The sequence below is a fragment of the Sciurus vulgaris genome, assembly GCF_902686455.1.
Source record: "Sciurus vulgaris genome assembly, chromosome: 8".
NCBI lineage: Eukaryota > Metazoa > Chordata > Mammalia > Rodentia > Sciuridae > Sciurus > Sciurus vulgaris.
The window spans coordinates 103,234,315-103,252,248 of record NC_136468.1 but is presented as its reverse complement, the minus strand read 5'-3'; the positions used below and the strand labels follow the sequence as shown (position 1 = coordinate 103,252,248).

The window sequence follows — 17,934 nt, the reverse complement described above, 5'->3', positions numbered from 1 at the left end:
AATAAGTAATGTTCAGAGTGAATTTACTGCCTAATTCTAGTAATGTTCAGATTATTGTGGCTTATTGTTTATGATTTTTCCCTTAACTAGAATTTCCTTAATTCTTATCACCATGTATTTCAATAAGCTGTCTCACTTTCATTTTAAATGAAGCAGGAAACAAAATTGCAAATCTGGGACACAGGGCAGATACGAGTGGGAGATGGAGGAGAAAATAAGAAATGAATTCCAGGAAATTTAAGAGGCTATTGCTATAGAGACAAAAATGATAAAATGCAAAATGAACTTAAAAGGACATATTAGAAGTAAAATGCAGTCAATATCCTTCACACTTTTTTTTTTGGGGGGGGGGGTGGTACCAGGGATTGAACTCAGGGGCACTCAACCACTGAGCCACATCCCCAGCCCTATTTTGCATTTTATTTAGAGACAGGATCTCACTGAGTTGCTTAGCAACTCACTTTTACCAAGGCTGGCTTTGAACTCATGATCCTCCTGTCTCAGCCTCCCGAACTGCTGGGATTACTGGTGTGTGCCACCACACCCAGTGCCTCACACATTTTTTGTGTATGAGAAACGTGCTCAGATTTCTTTACTAAAAATTTATTTCCTCAACTATGAAATTCAAATTTTGTGTGCCATCTAATTAATTTTGAATACTCTGATTTAATGTAAAATATAAGGAATTATTTATATTATCTAAGTTAAGGAGCACATGTTCCATATTAAATGAATTCCTTGGAGTAAACAAAAAAACAACAAAACCTTTTCTTACTGACACAACTATGATCTTAAAAAACAATACTAAGAGTTCAGGTACTACCCTATTTCCATGTGTTACTTACAGTGTTTTATGCTTACCTAAGGAAAACCACAATATCAGACACAAAACAGATAATTCTTGCTATGAATTGTAAATTGTTTTATTTCTGTTCTGGAATTTAATGTTTACTTAAAACCCAATGGTGTAATAGAAACAGATATATTAGTCCATTGAGCCTTTACAAAAACATTTTAAGAGTGTACTCATGATATATTCTTTAAATTAATTCACATAAAGCAAATTACTTATGAAGTATATTTTAAACTCTATTTATTTAAAAACAAGCACAACATAAAAACCAAGACTCTTCCTCTGTTTCAGCATACTGTGAAGTTACCCTTTTAATATCTCTGGTGTCAATTCTGGGTGAACCAGGATGGCCGTTTCCTTTCTCGTTCAATGATCCTCTTGCCCTGATCGTGTTCGGATAGTGTCTCTCCTGTGTACAGCACAACAGTCTCCACAGTAGGAGCCTTAAATGGACCCCCTTCTTGTTTCCTTATCTGACGTCTGATTTCTGCAGTCTCCTTGCACACTTTCTCATAGCAGTAGCCACAAAGGACATGCTTCTGTTTCAGGTGACCACATTCAGGACAAATGTCTATATTGTTCTTTAAAATAAAAACAAAAACATATTAATAAACAAAAACATCTATAATACATACAAAAACATCTGTAATACATCTCCTAATAATCAATAGGAGAAATGCTTAACAGAATGAATCAAACAACATTACCCTATGTAAATTTATGATTTTTAATAAAAAAAAAAAAAAAAAAGTATCTGCTAAAGTGAACAACAACAACAACAACAAAAAAAAAAAAAAAATAGGAGAAATGCTTATATCTTAGCTTTCTGAGAATGTTAGGGCTACATGAGTATATACCATCTAGTTCAACCTCACTTTAATAGGAAAACTGAAAACAAGCAACTCTAAATTTGAATTAGTAGAAAATTTGGGAGTAGACATCAGGTTTACCAACTTTGCATCTGGTACATTTTTACTTAAATACAGCAGTCATCTTTATATAAAAGCTTCTCTATTCCCTAGCTTCAAATACTAAATCTCCCATAAGGATTCTGTCAACACAGTGGGGTGATCCATGTAGATAGCATCCTAAATAAGAAACCAAGGAAAGGTAAATTCACTTTCAATTTATCTTGCAGAAAACAAGATGACAAGATTACAAGTTGTTTTCCTCTGATTTATTACAATGTGATCTGAATTTCTGTATAGAAATCATAAGTTTGGTAGATGGCCTAATTTTTTTTTGTATGTGAGCACTGATTAGTCCTTAAGGTAAAATTCTCTGAACTTCTTCCCTGACTATGCTTTTGATAGACTAGAGGACAGTACATTTATGTAATGAGAATATTGTATTTCACTTTGGCCAGATGGTAGACAGAAGATCTGAGTATATTTTATCAACAGGTTTATGTGAATAGACCTTGATGCTACTCAATGACAGACTTGAGGAAAAGTATACCCACAAAAATTAATACATTACCTTAACTTTAATAAGTTTGTGAGGGTTTCTTCTCCTACACCGGTTAACTTCAATGCTGCGTCTGTTTTTGGGAACTGCCATCCAAAAGATATTATCCAAAAGGTTGGAATTCTCCTTACTTCCACTGGTATTATTTGCTGGTGCTGTAAATATGGCTGGACCCTGGACTGCCAGTGCTGGTTCTATGAAATAAAACATGGAGGTACAAAATCAGTTTCTAGCTCATAAGAGACTATTTATAGATATCACTATCCTTGCTAATCAACTGTGATACGTTAACAAACACAAACACGTGTATTGATAGTTTAGAATGTTAAGTTCAATATACATTTAACATGAAATCTTAGCTATTAAAATATACAGTATTAAAGCTAATACAAAAGGAAAATTTAAAAAACATGAATAGAAATTTTTCTTAATGGAAACTGCTGAACTGAGATAAGTGAAATTACATCAAGAAATTCTCACCTCATGAGTACAGGATTCTGGAATTTAGTAGTAAACATGAATAAAAGAATGACTGGTGCCTAACTTCAAAAATAAAAAAGAAACAAATTCACTCAATTCTCCATATTCTATTTTGGGGGGAGCAAAGCACCAAATTAATGTATATGAAGATCTGTGATTCAAATTCACTAAATGCACTTCTGACCTGCCCTGGGATAACTGTGTACTGGCCTCTTAAAAGTTATGTCTAAAACAGTTGGTTCCTTTATCAAATCACATGATAGTTCCCTTGAGACTCTCAACAATATTTAATCTTGACTCCTGTCTGTTCTCTATGGAAAAGATAGCTCACCATTTCTTTATATATTATAATTTATGTGACTACTAATGTCTCCTTTTTGTTTTTCTAAATTGCTTATAAAATCAAAGAGATTCCTTTACCCCTTCGGGTATTCTTCAGACTTGCAATACTTCTTTCGGTTTTTAAGAACTCTTAAAAGTACATAAAACTCTCCACATTTAACAAATGATAATCTTTTTCAATAGATCTAAAAGTATCTAAAAATATTGCTAAGCATGGCCTGGTGGTTAATAACACAGAATCTGGACTGTCTCTGTGACATGGGATCTTTCTAAGTCTACTTCTTCAGTTGGAAAATGGTGAAAACTAATGGGATTGTTGAGACCTTATCCCAGAAAATGCTTGGTGAAAATGTACTTAGCCCAGTGTTTGGTATATTGCAGCACATATTTTCTTGGTCTATATCTCTGTTTAGATTGCCTAGACATCCAAAATATTTTCAATTAAAATTTGTTCCTGAAGAAACCAAGGGATAAGAATTAATCTGCATAGAGCTCTCACAGAGAAGAACAAGTTGCATCCTATGCACAATGGGAATGGGAACTGAAAGAAGTCAATTGGGATTGCAATGGCCAGCCTTACTGCCAAGTGAGAACTGCAGAAGTCAACTCTGTCTAAATGTCTGGACTAAGAAGCTTCTAGCAACAAGAGGTCATGTCCCTGGGATGACCTCAGCTCTCCTTAAAGTTTAAGCCTGAGAAAGTTCCACGTTGCCAGGAAAATTTTTGTTCTAGCCAACACACACACACACGATAAAAGGCACCTGATTTCCTTTTCTCACAGCATTTACTAAAAAGGAATTATAATTGTAAAGACGCATCACTTTCGCTTCCAGAGAGTCTCAAGAACCCGAGGCCATTCCTTTGGAATACAATCATCAAGAAGGCTACGACTTCTGTCTATGTGTGCGAATAGAACCTAACTTCGATAACTGCGAGCTAGCAAACGAAGCTGTACTAATCCCATTTACAATGACCAGCCCTTCACTCCATTTCACTTTTCTGATTCTTCTAACCCACCTGCCTCCATTGTTCTTTTAAAATGCCTGAATCACTTTTGCACAAATGTTATGGCACTGCTCTTTCTTCGCTCAGAAATTACTGGACAGCATCTTTTTTCAGCATTTTAACAGGCTGTGCTTATCTTTAACAAGCTAAGGCACTTGGATCACAAACTATACACGAATGCACAAGCACAGAAATTTTATTTATTTGCCCGAAGCGCAAAAATAGCTGTGTTCTGGTTTCCAGGCTAAAGTAACGAAGAACGTCCCTCTAAGCGCCTCCGGGAATGAGAGAGACCGCCGAGGGCAAAAAGCATGAACTGTGCCTACCATGCAGCCTGGGTCTCCTCATTAACCCACGGAGCCTTTCTTGACCTACCCCATGGAGGAGTTGGAAACCCTGGCCAGCCCTGTTGAAGTTTTCGCTGCATAAGGTCCCAACAGCTTCGGAGCAGTCCCCGTGCCGCAGGAGGCACCACAAGCAGCAGCAAGCCAGACGCCATCTTCCTTGCCGGAAGACGGAACCCACTGGGCTGCTGGGTCCTGACCCTATGAATGTGCGCATAAACCCAGTTAGGTAAATCCAGCTTCTAGAACTACAACTCCCAGCATGCCCCTGAGGTGACTCTAACTCTGCTCCAATCAGAGAGAGAGAAGGAGAGGAACAGAGCGGGGGAAATGTAAAGAAATCGGCCGCGGTGCGCATGTGCGCGAGTGTGCTTTGCCTCTCCGGGTAAAGATGGCGGAGCGCGGTTATAGCTTTTCGCTGACTACATTCAGGTATGGAAGGGACCCCCAAGTCCTACGCGTCGCAAAGGTTGCGGGAGACCACCCTACCCCACTTTATTTGCACTGACCTGTGACTTAGTACTTCCGGAGGGTCCAAAGGAAAGTGGAGTTGGAAATGCAGCTTTGCAAAGTCATTTGCCCGGCCGGCTGGAGAACCGGGAAGCCGCGGAAGTCGTGGTGCCGGCAGGCCTCGGGAGCCTATTTGGGTGACCTGTGACCAACTTGGGGTTGCGGGACAGGGAAACTGCTAGGCAGGAATTAACTTTAGCCTTGGATACGAGGAAAGGAGGAGTTAGCTTGCTCCTGGTAACCTGTTCAGAGCTCAGCATTTCCTTCCTGACCAAGGTAGGCCCCATGGAGGAGTGTCAAACTCGGAATACCCACCAAATATGTGGAGTCGCATTTTTTTTTTTTTTTTTTAAACTCAGCTTTATGATTAGGCCGGAGTCTTGGTCATAGTTTGGCACTAGTGTCTTGAAACTTGTGCTTTCGATTTCTTCCATGTCCCTATTAGAAGCGTAAGAACTGAAAAATAAATGTTTCTCTTAGGTTGTTGTGGAACCCAAAATAACTAGGCTACAATATATAATTTGGTCTTTTTGATTTTGGACAGAGGAATGTTTCTGTTATAAAACAGGGAGTTAAAAAAGTAATTTTTTCAAAATACAGTTGAGGTGAAACATCGTACCCACTGTAAGAAAACCATCACTGAAGAATTTTTAAAAATGACCAGGGAAGGAATCTGATTTGACCATTTTCTTAAGGATCGGTAATGCCCCATTTAGTTGTCCTATCCGACTACTGAAGGCAGGTAGGATCTAACTTGTTGAATACTTTCGATGTAGGTGCAGCTTAGTCCTACTTCATTGCTTTACCCTACCACCTATAATGAATGTTTCCTCAGAATTTTACTGAGGAGTGAATCACACTTGAACAAATTATCTTGTCCAAGGTCATCATTGAATAACTGAGTATACATTCAAACTGAATTCTTTCTGATCCCCCAAATAATACACTTTGTGTTACATGTTGTCTTACTAAAATTAAAAAAAAAAAAAAAAATTGCCTTCCTCTTGGCAGTTTTCAATTAGTGAAGGTGCATTAGTGTTTTCGAAAACTTTGAATGAAATTAGTTTAAAAGATTTTGTTATGTACCTCGACAGACTAAATTGTGCAAGGTAATTGCTTTTTACTTTTGTGAACATGGCACATGTGCTTCTTCATCTCTAAGAAAGGTTAATCTTGATGGAGCTGAGGAATGAAACAACCATATTTCATCAGGGACTGAATATTTTTATAACAATTTTTTACATTAAAGTACACTTTTGTTTAACATGTATTCAACTGTTTTAATTAAAAAGAAAAAGTTTTAGAATGTTATAATTAGAATTTAACTATTAGTGGTGGAACTGACTAGAGTATGTGGGATGAAGAAGGTGCTCTTTTACCTTACGTTTAGTTGAAGATATTGACTGTAAATGAGCAACATGGTGCCTATTAATTCTGAAAAAAAATGTTTTTCTGTTACTCAGGAATTTTATTTACAAAGGACAAAAGAAGGAAACGTTAGTTTGGGTGGTCAGGAAAGGTCCATTTTTCATTCTGGAAGATGAAAAGGAGCCAACTATTTGAAAATTTAGGAGTAAAGGGAATAGTTGATAGAAGGTAGAATATGAGCAAGGAGGTAATGTAGATGAAGACCAGTCATTCAGGGTGCGTAGGCCAGAATAAGTAGTTTTTATTTTATTTTAAGGGAACCAAGAATTTTCTATAGGATTTAGTTGTGGATGACATGTTACAGAGGTAACTGTCTGGGAGTATAAGTAAGGTGAGCAAGAGGAAAACTAGTAAAAAGGTTATTTCAGTTATCCCAGGTAGAGATGCTGGTACTTTACACTGATGTAGGAGCATTATTGGCTATAAAATATGTTTAATTTTTCAACAAGCTTGCAGGTTAGTGATCTTTCACAGAAAGATGAAATGATAAGGGTATTTACAGGTGACTCTGGAAGCAGAGAAAAGGTAATTAAGTTTGCATGAGTCTTGAAATATTCCTGGAAATATTAAAACAATACTTGAAAACTAGATGAATCCTGAAAGTCATGATTATTGAGATAGTGAACATTATAGTGTCAAAAAGTTCAGCTAGATGTTATAATTTAAATGCTTATTGACCTCTCAGGTCAGCCAATTTTATTTAGTGCATAAGTTGCCACTTAATCAGTCAAATGACTCTGGATTCTGGTACAAGGTTATTTCCTAGAATATAACCAGAGCTTACACTTTGTTGAGGAAAACACATGTTATAAAAATAATTCAAATATGGTGAACTTTAGCCAAAGAGGAAATACAGGACACCTTAGGCATGAGTATGTGGGATTCAAATTAGTTTGACAGGGTGGCATTACTTGGTGACATGGCATATTTGCTAAGGACTACAGAATGACCAGGAATGAGTTTAGTAGGCAGTAGAGAAATGGATTTTACATAGGAATTAGCTTCTCAGAGGAGTTTTGAAGTCTTAAGAGTGGACTGTATGTCTGGAGCAGGGTGGGATGGTGGAAGTTTGGACTTGAAACAGATGGCTTCTGGGGCTTAAGATCGTCTTTTCTTTTTTTTTTTCCAGTAGTAAATAGGAGATGTGGACCTAGTGGTGTCACACTGAACTGATTACTTTATTCAGGGGTTTTGCTTTTTGTTTCCCTTCTATAAAATGAAGAAGTTGGTGTGTGATGCTGATTATAACTCAGCAACTTGTTTGAAATAAAGTATTACCCAAAAGGCCAGTTTGGGACTAGTTATTTGGCTACCAAACCCATGAAACTGGAGCTGTTAAGTGTAACCATCTAGTGGTTTTTAGAATTAGTTTTATATTTTATAGAGAACACTTTGTTGTGAATGATATGTATCTAGGTCGTGCATATTAAGCTCTATCTATTTTCTTAAATAAAAAAAGAAAGAAACCCTAGGAAATACATGCTCTTTGGTTTTAACAGACACATAGTCTTGATAATGTTACCATTCAGAATTTGATTATTGCTAATTTATACCAGAAACTTTTATAGACCTCATTTAATTTAATCCTTACAGTAACCTTTGAAAAGATAACTGCTATGTACTATTAACCTCCATTTTATAGGTGAGAAATCAAATGCAGAAAGCTTAAGTGACTTGCCTAAAATCACAAGGGTGTAAGTGGTGAAAAAAGGCAATAGTAATAGTGTTACTCCAAGTGGCAAACACCAACCAACCAAAGGAAATAGAATTTATGATTCATCATGAGTATTTTCAAATCATCTTGAAAACTTACTGAACAACTTCATGATAGATAATCAAAGGCCAGCTGTTGCTTAGGTTTTGATTAATAAGATTTGAGCTGTACATCTGCACTCAAGAGATGTTTCTATAAAAAAAAATTGAAAATATGTGAACTTAGCAAATACCTGTGTTTCTTTTTAAGCCCATCTGGTAAACTTGTCCAGATTGAATACGCTTTGGCTGCTGTAGCTGGAGGAGCCCCTTCAGTGGGAATTAAAGGTAATTAAGGTGCTTTATTTGCTTTAGGTGCTTGTTAATAGTTTTCCCGATTTGGGGGAGGGGTAGTAATTAATTTATAAGTAAATAACTGTGGCAGCATAATTTTTAAGTTCTTTTTGTTAATTTAGAATACTTTGAAATTTAAAGAAAATAGTAATAAAAACTTAATGAGGCCAAATGAGGTGATTAAAATTTCAAAGTAAATATAGAACCTTTACCTATTAGTTGTGGTAACCCACAGGTAGTCTTTCCAGTTCAGAAAATTAAGTATAGTTTTATTTTTCCACTGATAATGTCACTGCTCTCTGGCAGTTTTTGTCATTCCTATAATTTAGGAAAGCTCATTATAAAACATAATTTAAAGATAAGGTAATCATTTTGGATTTTAGTGCCCTTAAAGAAAAAATCTTGATGTTATAATATAAGAACAGGGGCCAGGTTATCAGAAATACATTGTTTTTTAAAACATGTAAATGCTCAGATACCCTAGAGTACTTTAAGAGAAGTTGTATAATACCTTTAAGTCTAGGGATTTTTTTTTTTTTTTCAAGTGCTTTTTAAATGACCAGTGAGGGGAAAATTAATTTACCATTTCTTACCCAATTTTAATACAGAATTTAAAACAGAAATCCAGAAGAAAAGGTTTCATAAATTAGAGGAAATAACAAAGTAGTTTGGGTTTACTCTATCAATAATTAGAAAACTGTTGAAACAGGTTTAAAGTGATTAAATATTTAGGCCTTTTTTTGTTTCTTTTTAAAGCTGCAAATGGTGTGGTATTAGCCACTGAGAAGAAACAGAAATCCATTCTGTATGATGAGCGAAGTGTACACAAAGTGGAACCAATTACCAAACATATAGGTTTGGTCTATAGTGGCATGGGCCCAGATTACAGGTACTTCATGCTATTTATAGTTCTTCTCTATACCATCTTATGAATTGATTATAATCTATACCTTGAGGAGAAAAGTCAAGGGGTATTCCTTTAATCTTCCAACTCTTTGTGTTTTGTTAGCAACTGCAGCCTCATTAATAGCTTAATTTAGTTTGTTTATACAAATTACTTTAAGGAGATTACCTTAGTTTCACTCTATTTTAAAAGAGAAGATAGACGTAGTATTTAGTCCTCTATCTCTGTTTAGTAGACTTTTCCTTCTGATCACTATCCCTCCTCTGTCCTCCAAGGACTGGGCATAAAGGGCTTTGGTGCTCCCCTAGTGCATTAGGGACAAAATTCTTAAAGGCCATGGAAAATAGTTCAGCATGACAACTTCGATCTGATCCAGGATCCAGAAGCTCATAGAATTATTTCCTTTGTATTTCATGGGAAAAGAGAATATTGCTGTTATATCAGGTTACAGCAAGTAGAAAGCTTTCTATGTTTTTCATTTAATAAGTAAAAAAAGTTACTACTCGTGATGTTGTAGAATAAGGTAAAGCCAAAGTTTTGCTTTAACGAGTCAGAAAAAACAGCAAGGTCACTGAAATGTAATCAGCCTTTACTACAGTTGATCTTCTTACCACTGTATACAAGGGAGACTGCAGTGTGCCACTGATAGAATAATCTTTAATGAGCAAAAGAGCATCATACAGAAGGGTAATGTACCTATTTCAGATCAGCAGTACATGAGTAGGTACTGTTTATTTTTAATATATTATTTTTCTTGATAATATATTTGATTATTATATGGTATATTCTTAATATCTTACGTTAAAATAGTTTAAAATAGTAATTAATGATTAAGAATCTCTGAAGATTACTTGAAAGTGTAGGCAGGGAGATTAAGGCAGTCTGCAGAAAAGATTGACCCAGAGTGAGTTAAAAATGCCCCAAATTATGTGTCTCTATGTTCATGTGTGCATATGTATGTGTTGACCAGGGTGAACTCTACAAAGACAGGGTGGCTGCTCTCAGGATAGGGGGGCATTCTTAAGCCATGAAGGAAGAATAAACCTCATATTTTGTACATTAAATCTGTTACTTTTAAGCTCATTGGTTCCCTAGTTCCTACTTTTCTTGCTTTTTGCCTTCTTATCTATCTCCTATCATTTGGTTTCTATGTGATTTTTTTCTAAATCAACTGGAATCAGATTTAAGAGTAAGACTGGCTTTGAGCCAGTAGCTATTGTTAAAGAGGATATGTTAGCTGGGCATGGTGATGCGCACCTGTAATCCTAACAACTTGGAAGGCTGAGGCAGAAAGATTGCAAATTTGAGACCAGCCTCAGCAACTTAGTGAGACCCTGCTTCAAAATAAAAAACAGAAAGGGCTGGGGATGAGTGGTGGAGCACTCCTGGGTTCAATCCCCAGCCCCCCAACACACACTCAAAAAGAGATACATATTAAACTTGTGCTGTAAGTGTATGCCTGTAGAAGGATCATGAGTCTTTTTAAGTAATAGAACATTCTAATTTTAATTGCATCTTATTTCTTCCTTTCTTTTAGAGTGCTTGTGCACAGAGCTCGAAAACTGGCTCAGCAATATTATCTTGTTTACCAAGAACCCATTCCCACAGCTCAGCTGGTACAGAGAGTAGCTTCTGTGATGCAAGAATACACCCAATCAGGGTAAGTTGCCTTTATTATTCAAAATGAGTAATGAATTATAAGGAAAAAAGTCATTTTAAAAGAGTAGATATATAAATAGAAAGAAATTTGCTATCCCTGTATTTGCCCAAAGAATGGAGGAAATCACCTAGACGAAGGTGTCTAATTTTAACTGGACTTAGAATGTTTTCTTAAGGAAAAATGTGAATGCAGCAGCAGAAAGTATCTTTTAGATACCCAAAGTCCTTTGGCTGGTTATTAAAACATTTATGGTCAGTCATTAGTATTTCTACATTTATCTTTCCAATGATAAATGATTATTAGAAATAATGAAAGTAAAAGCTCTTAATATATTTTATTAATTTTAATCCCAGTGTTTTTAGATTTGGATATGAATGAGAGTATAAAGGTAGTTGTTGATATGTAAACCTGCAGGAAAAGCTGCATTAGCTGAAAGTTATATTTTTTTAGGACACTAAATGCTGTGCCATACTTAGGTAGTAATCCCACTGTATAGTTGTGTCTTAGTCCATTTTGTATCCCTATTAAAAAAACTTGGAAGTTGGGTACTTCACACAGAAGTTTATTTAGCTCACAGTTCTGGAAATTTAAGAACATGGTCTTGGCATCAGCTTCTGATGAGGTCCTTCTGGCATATAGCATTACATGACCAGAGGGAGCTCTTGTAAGAGAAGTCATGTGCGAGGAAGCAAGAGAGTGGGAAGGAGCTAAACTCACTGCATTATAACTATCCACTCTGTGGGGTCTAGTTTACTCCTTAATACCTAATGTACTGTGAGACACCGGCATTAATCCCTTCTGAGGATGGTACTCCAGGACCTAATTTCCTTTCACTAGGTTCCACCTCTTAAAGATCCACCACCTCTCATACCATTACATAGGGAATCAAGCTTCCATACATGAACTTGGGAATAAACCACACCAAACTATAATAAGGTGTTACTCCATTCATCATCCAAACTTATTTAACTATTCCTCCTCACTTCCATGAAGAGAATCATTTTGAATTGATTTATTTACAAAGACTTTAAATACTTTTTAAGGAACTTCTAAGTCTAATTCAGTTTCTTTGATAATTTGCTTTTCTTGACAATATTGATAAATTCTCACTTGAGGGTGATTTTTAACTCCATGAACATACCACATAATTTTCATTTGCTTTCTGCAGTGGTGTTCGTCCATTTGGAGTTTCCTTACTTATTTGTGGATGGAATGAGGGACGACCATATTTATTTCAGTCAGATCCGTCTGTAAGTATCATTAGATGTATTGGTAAAGTGTTCTTTTAATATCTAATAAAAGAAGCCACAAAGGCTTAAAAATTTAGCAATATTTTTTCTTTTTTATTTGGAGTCTAGAAAGTATAAGGTCACATTTGTTTATACATTCAAAATTCTGATAACTCAGCCTTTTGCCAAGGAAACTACCAGCTCTGTAACTTTTACCCTCTTTTTCTGTCTTGTTCATTAACATTGCATACTTCAGTAACTAGTTGAAATAGTTGTTACCAAATCTCATTAAATCTGTAGAATTCTGTTACTTAGAAAAATGCTTCAATTAAACATAAGAATCTGGAGAACAGTATTATATCTTTTCTATCCAGTTAATCTTGCAATTGACTTGAGTGTGACTCTTCCAGCACAAATATTAATCTGACTACCTTGAATTCAGTGATTTGCAAAATCAGCATTGTCAGTAGTTTGTCTGCTCTAAAAAAGAAGATTGGTATCTAGGATGGAAAGTGTTCCTGAAGTACCATTCCATGTCATTCTATTTGTTATGAGAAAACCTTAAGAAAAAATTTAAGATTAGGGACTAAACTTTCATTGTTTATGGATTACCAGGTAATTGCAAGTTCACTTAATGTTAACCTTATTTATAAACTTAAAAGACAAAAAATGTATTTATTTATTTATTTATTGGTGATTGGTTACTTAAATCAGAAAAGGAAATATTTGGGGAATTTTGACTGTTTTTACCCCATCTTTGGACTTCTGAAGCTAAATGACAAGCCCTCTTACTTTCCTTTCCAGTGGGTAGCCGATGCTCCCAGGTCTCTGGAACTGTATGCGTTTTTTGCTGTTTTGCCTTATTTTATCTAAAAGGCAGTTGTTTCATTTAATATGTTTGATTTGTCTTTTTTGGTATTTTTTTCTATGTGCGTAGATGTATTTTTCAGCAGGTGAGGTTATGCTATTTATGACATTGCCGCTGCTTTTATTTCACTTCAAATTACAAAATATCAAAACCTTTGAATATTTTTTAATGAAAAGCTGCCACTAATGGGTGGTGAATTGATCACTAGTTTTCAGATTTATATGACAGATTTTTAGGTCCCTTCAATCCATTAAGCTAAAGTTTTACTCTTAATTATTTGTTAGCTCCAGTTTTCTTTAACTTTTTTTTTTTTACAGAATTTATGTACAGTACATTGCATCATCAATAATTCTTATCAGTTTTTTGAGTTTTTATATATATATATATATATATATATATATATATATATATATATTGGAGGAAATGATCACCACAATCAGGATACCAACTTTTTCCTTAACTTCCAAGTTGCTTCTTGCCTGTCTTCCATCCCTCTGACCTTTTTAAAAGATAACCTACTTGTGACATTTTCATTCCATTCCAAGAAGTATTCTATGACAGAAATTGTGACCAAATAGAGTTTAAAAGCACATGTAGAATAATAAAATTGTATTAATTTTTAAAAAATATGTCTCTTTTCCCATTATGATTAGGGAGCTTACTTTGCCTGGAAGGCCACAGCCATGGGAAAGAACTATGTGAATGGGAAAACATTCCTTGAGAAAAGGTAGGCTTACCATAACAGGCTTCAGCAGCAAATTGACTTTATGGTTTCCAGCACACTTTATTAATTTCATGGATCTAAATAAATTTGTTGTATTACTTTGTACTTGAACCTAGTTACAGATAAAAGAAAAAGAAAACTTCTTAACATCCTAGCTTCCTAGCCTTTAGAATAATATGTGGTAATATTCATTTCTTAAGGACATCTTTTTTTACATTCTTGTTTTTTCCTAAATAACGTTGTTACTTATTTTCCCTCTTATTTAACAACAACAACAAAAAAAGTTGTGCTAAGAAGGAGAAAAACGTTTAAATGGCTTAATAACATCTGTATATTATAAAAAACATTGTGAAATCAAATACCTGCTATTGATCAGATTAAATGTATGTGTGTTCTTGATGAAGAGTGGAGCACTATATGGAAGTCTGCTGTTATTGCTGAGCACAACAAATTGCTCTCACTTATGCCCAGTATTATTCCAAACTCAGCTTTATTATAGTCCTCAAAAATGTTTGACCTTTTGAACAGAAAACTTTTGTGACTAACTTTTAACAGATGACCCTTTTCAGTACATATTTCACATTTTAATAGTAAGATTATTAAAGATGTTAGACTTTCACTTAAATGGTAAGCTTAATCTTGGAGTCCTTAAGCACTTTGCTTTTATTTTTACTTAATGAGTCCAAACATTTTACATGTCATAACATGTTATAGTTTATAAGAACAAACAAAATTTTAGCAAAGGTCTGATTTTTTCTGCTTTTTTAAAAAAATTATAATATTCATACCACATTCCAATTTTATTAAAGTATTTATACTTAAGTTTCCTAAAACTCCTTTTAAGATTATACTTTTTGTATCATTGAATGATGATAAATTTTTTATTGGGGACAACTATCAATGAAGTGACTAGAGGAATTAATGGGTTATTTATTATTTTTAAGAGGCTTAGATTTTTATCTTATGCTGTCATTGTATTTGAATAGTATGTAGAATATAAAGAGTGCCAGAAAGTCATTTATTTTTTTAAAAATTTCTTTAGATACAATGAAGATTTGGAACTTGAAGATGCCATTCATACAGCCATCTTAACTCTAAAGGTTAGCTCACTATCTGCCAACTGGATTTATAAGGCTTTTATAATTAACTGGAAAATTAATTGGAAAATTGACCATTTCGTCTTCTTCTCAATAGGAAAGTTTTGAAGGGCAAATGACAGAAGATAACATTGAAGTTGGAATCTGCAATGAAGCTGGATTTAGGCGACTTACTCCAACTGAAGTTAAGGATTACTTGGCTGCCATAGCATAATAATGAAGTGACTGAACAATCCAGAATTTCAGATAATCTATCTACTTAAACATGTTTAAAGAATGTTTTGTTTTGCAGACTTTTTGCATACTTATTTCTACATGGTTTAATGGACTGATGTTTTTAAAAATGACACTTATAAATCATAATAAACTGTTAAATCCAACTTGCAGCTTTTTAGGAGTTAGTAAAATTTTAACAGTGTTTCCTGCTTTTTATCACAGTTGATTTCTAGAAACTACATTGCAGAACAGAATGATGAAATCATTTTTAAGTTTTAGTGCACTTTTGGTTAAGTCAAATCTTGTTGACCCTTTACCACCAGATGCTGCCTGTTTCCATAAAGCAAAATGCTGATTTTAATAAACACTACCTTTAGAACTGGGAGAATACATAGACTTTCAGGGACAAGATATGAAGCATAGGGGTTAGGCACCGTTAGGTGTGAATCTGAGATCCGGCAGTGCCCTTTGTGATTGTATTGGAGCTATGAAGAGGGTTCAGCCAAATACGTCTCCTATGAAAGATGTGTCAAGTAAATAAACCATGGTTTACTGTTTCCTGTTGGTTTCTCCATCACAAGTAGGTAAGCATATTTAGAAGGAACTGTAGATGGTATTAGCTAATGGTTTTTTATTTTGTTTTTTTGTTTTTTCCCACTTTTGAATAAATGTCATTGGTCTTATTCACAGCAAAGAGTTTATGAACATTGTTAACTCTTACTAACATGAAGAGGTAATAGGCAATTACATGATTTAAATGTAGTTCAAAAGATTTTTAGTAAGATTTAGCTAAGTTTAGTGGAAAAGTTTATCTTTGCCTTGGAGCAATTTTGACAGGATTCTCAGTTCTGCTAACTGCCATCACTTTAACTCCATATCTTGTTATGGGTAGTGGAAACATTTTAAGAGATCGTTTATGACACACATTGGTCTCTCCTGTCGTAAGATGTCTGTTTTGAAGCTTCATCTTATAATCTCTTCTTACGGGTTGTTGGTATATTGTGATTCCAGCACGCTAGAAAGTGAATGTAGGTAGTAGAAGGGAATGGACTTTGAAGTTAGGTCTCAATTTAACCACTTACTGGCTAAATGACTGTACAAGGTAATTATCTTAGAGGGGTCTTTAAAGGACTTTATTTGATAATGCAGGAAAAAGGCCTGGCATGGGTAACAGTTAAATACAATGTATTGGCTGCTTTTGAATTTGCTTAGGCCCTCTGTAATATCCAGTATTAAAAAAAAAAAAAAAAAAAAAAAAACAGGGGAATGCCAAAATTCTACAAAGAAGGAAAGAGTATGGGTACATGAATGTAAGATAAAAGAAAAATGCATGTAGATTCTTACTGGGGGTTAACAATGCATTCTATAGACTAAAGGCAGGAAAATTTAACTGAATTAGATTGAATCAGGTTCAATTTTCTGCCTTTTGCTCGAGTCATAGCAAAGCCCAGTTTCAGCTAAAGCTGCCTTTAACTCTAGTCCCTGTGTTTGAAGTTTCTTCTTTTCAGTGATCTTAAAGTTAAGCTGGTCCTTTTTGTACCAGTTCTTGGAAAGCTCAAGAACTACAAGCTACATTAGTACAAGCTACATTAAGCTACATTAGTTTTTTAATGTAGCAACCTATTATATCCCTAAACATTCCTAAAGTCTTGAATCATGTCTAGCTTGTGGATTCTAGCTTCTTTTAGTTTTATTTAAGTATTATAATACTCCTAAATGTTCTTAACCCTTCTCTACTCTTGGTTCAGTTTGTATCTTAACTTTTGTCTCCACCCTGTCCTGTCCTTTTCTCTTCCCCAGTTCCTTACTGAATAATGAATTTAAATTTGCAAAACAATTATTAGCAGAGAAACATTGAAATGTTCAAAATTCGTGTAAATGGGAATATGAGGGGGTTGAAAAGGAAAGGGGGAGTAAGAAAGTCTAATATAGTGCTTTATAATTATTGAATGCTGATATATTGGGAATTCAGTATTAAGGGAACATCAAAGGAATTTTCATCTGTTGCTTAATTATTTTCACAGTACAAAACTCCCCACTCTCAGTACTTAACCTCATCTCTTTGCAAGGATTTCATGGGTGCAAAGCAGTCACTCTACCATTGAGCTATTTCTTTAGCCTATTATCATCTCTTTATCAGGTGCCGCCTTGTCATGTAGGAAAGCTCTCTGAGTCCCTTACCTTATTGTAAAGAAGAGCAAACTCATGTGTATCAAATTGCCCAAGAACATGGAATAGTTAATAGGTCCCTTTGATTAGAATCCTTATTTCCTGAAAACCAGTCCAGTGGTCCTGCACGTTTCATGTTGCCTCACAGAGGTTCTCTTCCCTCCTCTTATATTGCTTATAGAACAAATAACACCTGGTTACTAAGTGATAGTTTCTAGAGCATGTGAATATTTTTAAAAAAATTAGATAACACTTCATCAAAGGCCATGCACCTGAAGTTTCATCCCCTGAAAGCCATGACTTTGGTAGGTACTTGCCTTCCTGTTTCAAAAAAATTGGATGATACAGCCTTATCTGGTTCCCAATATTTAGCTACTGTCCGTTTCAGAAGAATATAGACCTTTACACAAGAGTTCCCCCAGTTCTCTTCTCCCTGCTTCAACTGAAAGATTTTTCTTTTTAGGACTATATAAGTATACTATGATTATATTTTCTAAATAAATTTCCTGAAGGGGATACTGCATTTTTTCTTTGTTTACTTTGCTATCTGTGCAGCAATCTAGTTTTTGCTGTCTTTCCCCAACAGAACTTA

The 17,934-nt window shown here is 34.9% G+C and overlaps 2 protein-coding genes and 1 long non-coding RNA gene across 3 annotated transcripts; 1 reads left to right on the top strand and 2 right to left on the bottom strand.

The window, feature by feature from the left end:
• Positions 1 to 1,076: 1,076 nt before the first annotated feature.
• On the bottom strand, positions 1,077 to 4,682 carry MRPL32 (mitochondrial ribosomal protein L32). Its single transcript, XM_079151188.1, has 3 exons — positions 4,523 to 4,682; positions 2,333 to 2,514; positions 1,077 to 1,434 (listed from the first exon to the last, which is right to left on the bottom strand). The coding sequence occupies exons 1-3, from the start codon at positions 4,644 to 4,646 to the stop codon at positions 1,180 to 1,182; spliced, it is 561 nt and encodes a 186-aa protein (XP_079007314.1). The 5' UTR covers positions 4,647 to 4,682; the 3' UTR covers positions 1,077 to 1,179.
• Positions 4,683 to 4,788: 106 nt separating this feature from the next.
• PSMA2 (proteasome 20S subunit alpha 2) lies at positions 4,789 to 15,337 on the top strand. The gene is made up of 8 exons (XM_079151189.1): positions 4,789 to 4,923; positions 8,393 to 8,469; positions 9,232 to 9,364; positions 10,917 to 11,039; positions 12,208 to 12,289; positions 13,790 to 13,863; positions 14,903 to 14,960; positions 15,055 to 15,337. The coding sequence occupies exons 1-8, from the start codon at positions 4,883 to 4,885 to the stop codon at positions 15,169 to 15,171; spliced, it is 705 nt and encodes a 234-aa protein (XP_079007315.1). The 5' UTR covers positions 4,789 to 4,882; the 3' UTR covers positions 15,172 to 15,337.
• A 239-nt stretch (positions 15,338 to 15,576) lies between these two features.
• Positions 15,577 to 17,050, bottom strand: LOC306668119. The gene is made up of 2 exons (XR_013765752.1): positions 16,772 to 17,050; positions 15,577 to 16,727 (listed from the first exon to the last, which is right to left on the bottom strand). It is a non-coding gene; the product is annotated as an uncharacterized lncRNA (long non-coding RNA).
• Positions 17,051 to 17,934: the final 884 nt, after the last annotated feature.